Consider the following 9637-nt stretch of genomic DNA (forward strand, 5'->3'; position numbering starts at 1 on the left):
ACACACACACACACACACACACACACACACACACACACACACACACACACACACACACACACACACAATAAGGTATCACTGGAGTTTTCTTGAAATATGCTATTTATTATGCCCTCACAATGAAGCAACATTTCCATCTACTCCATTAAATGATCGAAGTGACTTGACTTTGGTCCCGTAAGGACAAACCAGACTCATGTGCACAGGAACTGCAGCAGGAACTGGTGGGATCATTCCACAAAGATCACTGCACTGCAAAAGATGTATTGTATTTGATAAACGTTATTATTTTACATTATAAAGATCTATTTTTATTAGCATATTAAAGGGATTACACACTCACATTGTTAAAGCTGTTGCAACAATTTCTGTATAGTTAGAGCAAATCTATCGATCAACAATATTTAAATTACTTGATTCATTCACCCTTATTTTTTATCAGAATCCAACAGCTGATGATTAAATCAGGCAATTTTCATCAYATTACCAAAGAAAGACAGCAAAATTGCAATTTCTTATTGAATAAATGCACATGTAAATTTTTTCTTTTTTTCTGACATTTCTAAATATTTCTCTGTCAAATGAACAGATGTCATCTTTGCATACATGTTTGCTTCTTTATTGTCTTAGAAGATGCATCAGTCTCTGCTGATAAGATGCCTCGAGTGTTAAACTTCAGCTGAGACCACGTCAGTCTGTCTGATCATCTCTGGTTTTACTTTGGCCTTCCAGTTTTTCTCCTCCCCTGTGGGCTCAAGTCTAGTGCTTGTCTTGTGACATTATCAGCTGGTTTACAAAGACTATATCCTATCCAGTCCTGCCTTCTCTTCCCTGTACTCTGAYGTTTGACCTCTGGTTGGTTAATGTCCACAGGTCAGGGTTTGATGATGCTGAATATGTAGCAAAGACATCTGATGAACAAATGACTGAAGCTTGAAATTCAGCCACTTGTCCTTTTAGTTGATTTTTAATCCCAAGTCACGTGTTACATCTCATCTGCCAGAGCAAAAAAAGGTAGACTTATTAAAAGTGCAACAAGCATTATCTTTATTATGCTCTTGATTGTGACTCCGAGTGACCTTTTTGCTATAATTTGAAGCAAAATGTTTCMACTACAACTACAGAGCTGAATATCATTACCAAAAACACACATATTTGATAGCACATTTATTGTCACACAAATCCACAGTTTTTGTCGAATAAAGTAGCACAGCTGTTTGCGTCAAACTAAAGACAGTCTGATTAAATAAAAAAGTGACACATTAACTGGAAAAAAGAACGTAACATTTAAAAAAAAAAGACTAAACTTCCATTCAAAGCAGATATGTTACACATTAAGATAAAAAACTGAGCGGACACAGAAWATTTATTCAACGCTCATCATAAGCAACTATTTTAACGACAATAACTTTCTCACACRTATGAAACAATAAAAGGCTGCGAGAATCACACAAAGACACCCTCAAAGTTCACGTGTCGTGTAAATATTCAGCTGAACTATTCCACACACAGTCACATAGGTGCTGCTTTACATCCTGCTGCTTCATGGCTGCAGGAAAGAAGAAAAACACATGTCCTGCAAGACAAAACRGCAAAAAATTGTCCTGAATCAGCAGGCCGGTTTTTATTTTCTTCAACATTTCAAAAACAAATTCACTGAAATACAAAGCGATTTCTATCTTCAGAGGAAGAAATAAAGTCTGTCACAGTCAAAACTCCTGCGAGGTAACAGTCTTGTATCAGGCCTTGGCTTACAGTTTGTTTCTTTTTTTCTGCACACAGTAGCTGCTCACAAGGTACAAGGTGTTCCCTTCTGTACATCAATTTATAGATCGAAAACGTTCTCGGCTGATTTAAATATAATACTGCTGAAACAAAACAAAAAGATGACTCTATATCTTTGTGTTAAAGGCCATTAAAATGAGTATTTCAAGTTCAAGTCAAGATTTATACATAAAGAATACCAGCACAACTCATAAAAAAGTCTGAAAAACATATCTATTTTAAAAACATTAAGCTTTGTGTGCTATACTCTTTTTTTAGTAGTCAGTTAGCCTTTTACAGTGAGTCAGAGTCTCGGCCTTGTAATTCCAAGGCTGCAGATTTGAGCCCAGGTTGCGTATAAGGAGAGTTGCACGTCTTGATAATAGGCATATTTTTCTTTAAATTGAAAATATAATGGCAAAGTAATTAGAGGCTCTTTGAATTTTTATCTGAATGTAAAATGACCTAAAGAAAAAAAAACTTTTCTTGGATACAAGGACCAAATGCGCATTATATGATCAATTGGACAGAAAAGAATCTGACATTAAAATGATTACAAACAGCCTTAAAAAACAGGAACAGAAGTTAAAACTTGGGAACTGTCTTGTACAATTACTAATTGGCAGAAAGTATGTGTAAATCCACGCAGAACAAGAGGAAAGGCTGCAGGTTCTTTCAGAGAGGATGTTGCTCTGGAGTTAAATAAATCAAGAAACCAAAACTGGAGATAAATAGAAACAGTACAAACCAAGTTAAGTTCTGGGACAAACCTTAAAGGGATAGTTTGGTGATTCTGGAGGAAATTAATCAAAGTAAGTGCCTTATGAGAAGTGATGTTAGTCTCAGAGCATGGAGTGTRGAGAAAAAGGCAGAAATCAAAAAACGTCTTATACGTGAAAAATCCTCCACTGACAAAAATTAAATCTCTACACTTTGAATAAACCATTTATTTAGTTTGTTGCTGTTTTCTTAACCAAACGTTGACGTCACAGCCCAAATGTGCCTTTTCTTCAATCCTACTGTTAACTATGTGACAGAACATCACTTCAAATTCACCAGACTATCCCTTTAAGCCAAAGGCATTTAAACACAGTTTGTCAGTTTTTTTTAAACAATCAGGGCCTTCAGCCCAGCACAGCTCATAGATCTATACAAAGAGGTAAAMGTTTCACCACAGTTTATTTCCTATCAACCAGCAGAAACTAGAAATAGGAAAAAGTGTGAATACTATTGCTAAATACATTTTTTTTGTAAGTCTCACATGTATTATCTTTTATGCTAGATAGTGTCTATAGCACTGTTTAAAACATTAGCTAATAGGATGTAAATCTATTCACGCTTTAAAGAAAACACTTTTTAATCAGTAAACTACAGAATAGCTCATAGAGAATCTGCAATCATCTAGGCACTATAAAAATTGGACTAATTTACACAATAAAACACCAATGCAAACAAAGAGAACAATCTTTAGGCAAAAATAAAAACAATCTACTTTTGCCAGAAGCCAAACAGTCTTTAAGCTCTGCCATGAGATTGGAACAAAGATGGAACCTTCAAACTTTAAAACAAACCCTCCCACGCCCATCTACACACACTCGTACACCCCTACATGTCTACACAGCTAATCTGATTAATCATTTCATAATGGCTAACCAGGGCTTTAGAACACATTCAAAGAGATGGGACACTTAATGAGGGGTTCGGTGTCTTGCTCAGAGACACTTTGACACAGTGGTAACACCCGACTCTCTCATTGGAGTCATGCTAACTGAAACACAGTCCATACATTGATAAGTTTCTCTTATGGTTAAGACACTGGATGAATAAAAGCCAGCTTTTTCACTCTTCTCTACTCAGTTAACAGCATATTCACTTTGTCTCATTAAAACAGCAGCAAGACACAAAGTACAAAATGTGTTCTGAGGCATTTTTTGTTTCTAAAACGTCTGCTCTGACGGTTAATTACAGGCCTGCTGATGTGCACTGTGCACCAAATAATGAGAGACAGAGAACATGCACGTGATTTTTACAGACAAACACTGGAGAACTACTGACATGTTCTGCCACCGAAAGGTCCACCAGTTCTGAAGGGAATGCATATCACCCCCATCACCTGGCATGCCAAAGTTTTAAACAAAAATGTCACAGTCTGTTAGTGAYTGGATCAACTTTATGCTCAATATTGGGAAAATCGACTGAATTAGTTRTTTTTTGTCCTTGCAAAAGTTGAGTAGCTGTGGCGGCCATCTTGAATCAGATTGTTATTCAGCTATAGAYGCACATCAAATGATTGCTTTGAGAGTTTCATTAAAATCCATTCACTGGTTCATGAGCTATTTTATAACATGACAAATGAACACACACATAGACAGGTAAATATACAATCCCCTGCCTTCTATTGTAATAAGTGATAAAAATTCAAACATTTATATTTTTAAACCATAAACTGGCTGAATGAATTGTCTCACTGCAGTTTTTCACACTTTTTAAGGATTTTTCAGTCAAACATTTWACTAAAAAAGTCTCTATATAAAACATTAGTGTATGCATAACCTTTTACATTCATTATCTGTGACAAAATCAAGCTTTAGTGTTGCACAAACAGTCTGTCCTAGGAGGAATCAGAATTAAATCACCTTGCAGACGGTGCAACAAATAACTGTGAACCAACACTTTGGTCAAACTAACAGTCTGAAACAGCACAGTACTAACATCATTTTACTACAGTTTAGTTTCACAGGTCTAAAGSTTTAGGTCTTTCCAACATGAAACACAACAAACTATAAATTCATCAATTAATGTCTTGGTTCTCTTAACAAAGAATTGAACCTGTTGAAAATTATTATTATTATTTTGTTATTTTTTTGTTCAATATCTGTGAATCCAACAACAAAAACACACAGATCGATTTAGATCTTATTACACAATCACATTTCACAGGTAGCAGTAGTAGATGTCTACCACTTCAGGAAACAGTCAGCTATTTATTCACTTGTAGTTTTTTTTGCATTAATCTGCATGACACTGAAGGTGTGATGTAAGGCAATAACCTTTTTCTACGCAGAAAGGTGRAACATTTGAAACAAAAATCGGATTTTTACTTCACTCATTTGCTTTATGCTCGTCCTGTTTGTGTTAAAATACAAAACTACCAAAACTTAAAAATAACGATCATCTGTCATGTCGAAGAGTCATTATTTTTTGCTCTTATGTCGATCATAGTCTTGTGATCACTCTTAATTGCCTCCTAATGAGCTCCTGATGCAGAATGAAAAGTCAACATTTACAAGACATTTAATCTGACAAGGCTACAGCCTTTAAAAAACAGAGATAACCGTGCAGCAAGACAAAGACCTAAAAAAGGTGCGTAACTGATCTGCACTTTCAGCTTTTTGTAGAAAAACAAGCATACCACTGTCCAAGCCACTAACTCAATTTCATTTTCTATTATTACTTAGAAACTTCAGCTGGCAGGTTCTCTTGGAGTGTCTTCTGCAGAGAACAAAAGGCTCCTCCACGACCCCAACCATCACAAGATCTGCAAGACTTTTCTTCAGTGATTTTCACCTACTAGTCTTGATCCGTCAGACTGCTCTGAAGCACCAACGGCTCGTATTTTCCTGCTCGTTCCATCGTCGCTCTGCTTACGAGGACTCCAACGTGACGGCGGCCTCGCCGGCCCTGTAGGTGACCCTGCTGGGAGGAGGAACCCCACCACGTCGCTCCTCGCAGTCGTCTGAGACACATGACCGCACGGCGCTCTTCGTTGGGTGCGTCGTGTTTGCACCTCCTTCCTCTTTCCTACCTTTCCCCGAGTGTCCCTTTTGCTGTTCCTCTCCCCCTCGCCTCACGTGACAGCGACACACCTCGATGCCGGAGTCACCCGTCAGTCGTCGGTGGCGGAAGTGATCCTCCTCGTCATCTTCTTCTTCTTCATCCTCCTCCTCCTTGTCCCTGTCGTGTTTATCCCGTGAACAGGGAGACGGCGTTTTGTCCTGAGGCGGGCTCTCGGTTTTTGCTTTCGGACTGGGCGCAACGCTGAGCAGGTYGAGAGGGTGACTCTGACCAGACGGGTGGGAGGATATGAGAACGAGGGGGGACAGCGGGAGGCGAGAAGGGTTTGGAGCRTGGGAGTGTAACGGGAGAGAAAGAGGCGGACGGGGAACGGAGACTCCTTCTGAGGAGCGTCTTTGCACTGAGATGACATCGGGAACGACGGCGGGTATGAGGTCAGGCAGAGCTCGAGACGCGGGAGGCGAGGATCTCGGCGTGACGACGCTGTTGCCCCCCGCCCCGCTGGGCGTGGACAGGCGGCTGCTGTCGTCCGTCTCGTCCGTCACCTGGACGGAGAAGGAGGTGCTGGAAGGGGAGGTGAGGGAGCAGGACTCACAGGAGCAGCTGGTGTAGTTGTCGGAGCTCTGAGAGGAGGTCAGAGCGCTGGGACTGGGACCCGGGCCCAAGTATGGGGGACAGGGTGGCCTGGGGTGGTGGTGATGTGGATAGGAGGAGCTGGGGCCTGCTGTAGGACCCCCCTGCAGGGCAAAGATGGAGCTGTAAGGAGGCGGAGGGGTGCTGGGCTGCGCTGCCACCTCATCGTAAGAGGGCAACTTGAAGGAGGTAAGGAAAGCTGCAACGAAGCAGGAAACATAAAAACTCTGATGTGGAATCTGTTGTTCAAGTTTATCAGGATAAAGATGAGCATCATTTAAGCAAAAACAGAAAACAAAAAAATAAGAACAAAAAAAAATTAAACACTTCACTCTTGGATTTTAAGTCCAAAGACAAATTGTTGCCATTGACATTGTAACTAAAGCATTACAACGGTCACACCTAACAAACCTATTGATTCAGATTTTAAAACAACGTTTTCTGAGCACTAACCTAGAAAATGTTGTATTTTGTATATAAAAAAATTGTCATTTTTTGTTTGTGTATTGATTGATTGATTGATTGATTGATTGATTGATTGATAGATTCATTGATTGAATTTTATTATCTTTTGCCGATTCAGTGTCAATGTGTGCCTCTAAATTCAAGTTATAAACTCTCTCAGAAGGACATTGAAAGTAAATGAACAAACTGAGGTCCAGCATGGAGGAAGGGTAGCTGCAGGCTCCGTTGTAGGCGATCAGATTGATTTCTCTCTGCCTCTGCTGCTGCTGGATCCTCAGCTTGGCTCGTCTGTGACGGTACGCGCAGAAACAGCTGAAGAGGATCAGCAGCGTCCACAACAACCAGAACCCTGAAGAAAACAAGAGGGCTCCATTACACAAAAATACTTCATGTCGTGGATTAAAAACATCTCTTTTTCTTGCATTTCAGGGCTGTTTTGTCTCTATAGTTACCAAAATATTGACATGTTCGCAATACTCTAATCAAATGAACAAAAATAACTGATTTTATTCCATAAATTTGTTTTTAAAAGCCAACGATGCAGCAAAAGTGTAAAAGCGTTATTTGCAGCTCACCGTATTATTGTTTATAAGGATAGGAAATATTTCAAAATAAAAGTCAACTAAATGCTCTGACAACAACCAACAAAAAGCTTAGTAAAGGTCCCTTCTCATATCAGTAAATTTTAATGATAATTACAATTTATAAGGACACATTTACAATATAGCCTTCAGCTGTCTTCTCAAACATCCCTAGTTAAGTTTGCAATGATTTTTACAGTCAAATTCAAATAATAAAATAAAACCAGAGGTTATTTTTGAAGAAAGTGGAAACAATTTGCTTAGCTATTGCCTGATGTAATAATTTTAAAAAAGTCATGAGAGTGGATTAATAATTGTATCCGCTGACTTACACCAGAGTTCATAATAATATGTGCAGCAGCCCGTCGCTCCACAGCAGTGTCCTGTTTCACACAGGTACCCTGCTTTGTTGTTTATGCCAGGACAGAACTTTGGACTGACAGCAGGGTGATGCTTCACCGCCTGCTGGATGAGAGAAAACACTGCAGCATAACCACAGGAAGAGCTTTCCAAATGAACCCGTTCTCATTTTTTTTTCTATCACACATGTCAAAATCAGAAAACAGTCCTAAATTTATTTGGTCATTATGAAGAAAAAAGAACTTAGCCAAACTGAAGTTAAAAAGCAAGTTGATGTGAACCTGAAATGAAACAAAACTATAAAGAAAAATGATATTAAACCAAAAAAATGAGTTCAAGTAAAAACATTTTGTTTYTTTGAGCTTTAACTTTACTCATACATAAACATCGCATCATCAATCCATAGCTGAGAGAGTATTTTTTTTGCTTGTGCTAATTATCGTCCACTCTGTTTGTCTGTTAGCAAAATATCTCATAAACCACATGAAGCTTTTAGGAAACAATCCTTAGATGTTCATCTTCAACTGATTAACATTTGTAGCCAACACAAATAAATATGGACCCCACAGCCAAATAGCAATAATTCAGTCAGTTTTTCTTTTACAGAGCTAAAATTTGTTGAGGTTGTAGGCAGGCTCTTTCACAACACATAGTTTAAATGCTTCTYGTTGCTAAATATTTCTGCTCAAAACTTTACTGTTAACTGCTGGACTGAACCCTGTTTGTCCATTAGCAAAATAGCTCATGAACCACTGGGCAGRTTTTATTGAAACTTTCCAAAAGTAATCATTAGATTTATATTTACGAGTCATTGCCTTTKAAAATCAACCCAATTCAAGATGGCCACCACAGCTAAAGGCTTTCCACACTGCAAAAACATGGCTATTTCTCAGTCTATGTTATAGTTATTGAGCTGAAGTTTGATGTGTTCTGAGCGTGGCATCGCTTGTCTCACCTTCTCAAGTGTGCTCATGTCTATCTCCGTCACAGACAGCTAGAATGAGACGTGAAACAAGAGTGGCATCTAAATTACAGGCTAATACATGAAACAAGTCAAATATGATCCACTCAAACATTAAATATGAAAAACTGGGTTATTTTCAGCGCTCCATGTGAGCTCAGGCACTTACACAAAATCATAAACCACAGCTACAATGCAGCGAGTGGAGGCATCTAAATCTGTTGTGCAGACAGTTTCCACAGATGAGACTCAGAAGTATAACAAGTGTCACTGCATTGCTATAGCAACAACTTAGAAAAAGGCTTTGAGGCTTTTTTTTTTTTTTGCATTTTTAGATCCATGCAGAAAAGCTCTTTATTATGCATTGGTAAATGTTTACTTGTGGTTAAAGGCTGAACTGTTTACCGTGGTGTCTTCAGTTGTAGCCAGCTCCTGCAGGGACATGGTCATCTGATGAAAAAAGACATAAAGACATGAGAGTCAGGCTGGAGCAGCACATGATGTAAAGGATGAGGATACCTTTACTGTCGCACAACAAAAAGGACAGAATGTTCTGCATTTTTTATGACTTCGGATAAGTTTGATCTAATTTGGAAAATAATATAAAAAAAATTTAAAAGTTGTGCCAGAGATGAAACAAGTTAGTCCCATTTACAATAAAGGGCACAAGCAAATACTCTTTTTTTTTTCACAATAAACATGACTGTTGTTTTTATCCACTGCTCCCTTCTGCAGGGGGTGCCACAGACTGTAAACTCAACAAACTTTACGTTTTACCTCAGATGACCTTCTTTTGCAACAGCAGCCGATTACAAGTCTGTTGCACCAACTATCTTTCTACTTTAGCTGCATGTTTTATTTCCTTGATGGTTTTCAATGAAAATGCCAGAATAAGTGCCAAAAAGAAGAAGGTTTTGTGTTGAATTTCTGTTGTTCTTGTTATATATAAATATTAGGGGTGCAACAATCCATGTACCCGTATTGAACCCCACCGAACCGTATCGAACAGTGCTGTATCGAACAATACAGATTTTAAAAATTTACTTTATCAACTTGTCTTCTGAAGATGCTCTGTGTT

The 9637-nt window shown here is 38.6% G+C and overlaps 1 protein-coding gene across 5 annotated transcripts in view; it reads right to left on the reverse strand.

Moving 5' to 3' along the window:
* Nucleotides 1–1152: 1152 nt before the first annotated feature.
* The window catches only part of LOC106535359 (WW domain-binding protein 1), a 14524-nt gene continuing 6039 nt past the window's right edge, over nucleotides 1153–9637 (reverse strand). Inside the window, exons 2-7 of one of the 5 annotated variants that reach the window (XM_014032359.1) lie at nucleotides 8965–9009; nucleotides 8729–8777; nucleotides 8554–8592; nucleotides 7571–7700; nucleotides 6845–7006; nucleotides 1153–6391 (exon numbers count right to left, since the gene is read on the reverse strand). In XM_014032359.1, coding sequence (XP_013887813.1) covers nucleotides 5409–6391; nucleotides 6845–7006; nucleotides 7571–7700; nucleotides 8554–8571 — 1293 coding nt within the window. In that variant the 5' untranslated portion in view covers nucleotides 8572–8592; nucleotides 8729–8777; nucleotides 8965–9009 and the 3' untranslated portion in view covers nucleotides 1153–5408. Of the gene's footprint in view, nucleotides 6392–6844; nucleotides 7007–7570; nucleotides 7704–8553; nucleotides 8593–8728; nucleotides 8778–8964; nucleotides 9010–9637 lie in introns of all 5 variants that reach the window. The other 4 variants (XM_014032358.1, XM_014032354.1, XM_014032355.1 and 1 more) reach the window with 4 other exon arrangements.

This window comes from Austrofundulus limnaeus, unplaced genomic scaffold, assembly GCF_001266775.1.
Source record: "Austrofundulus limnaeus strain Quisiro unplaced genomic scaffold, Austrofundulus_limnaeus-1.0 Scaffold1428, whole genome shotgun sequence".
Classification (NCBI taxonomy): Eukaryota; Metazoa; Chordata; class Actinopteri; order Cyprinodontiformes; family Rivulidae; genus Austrofundulus; species Austrofundulus limnaeus.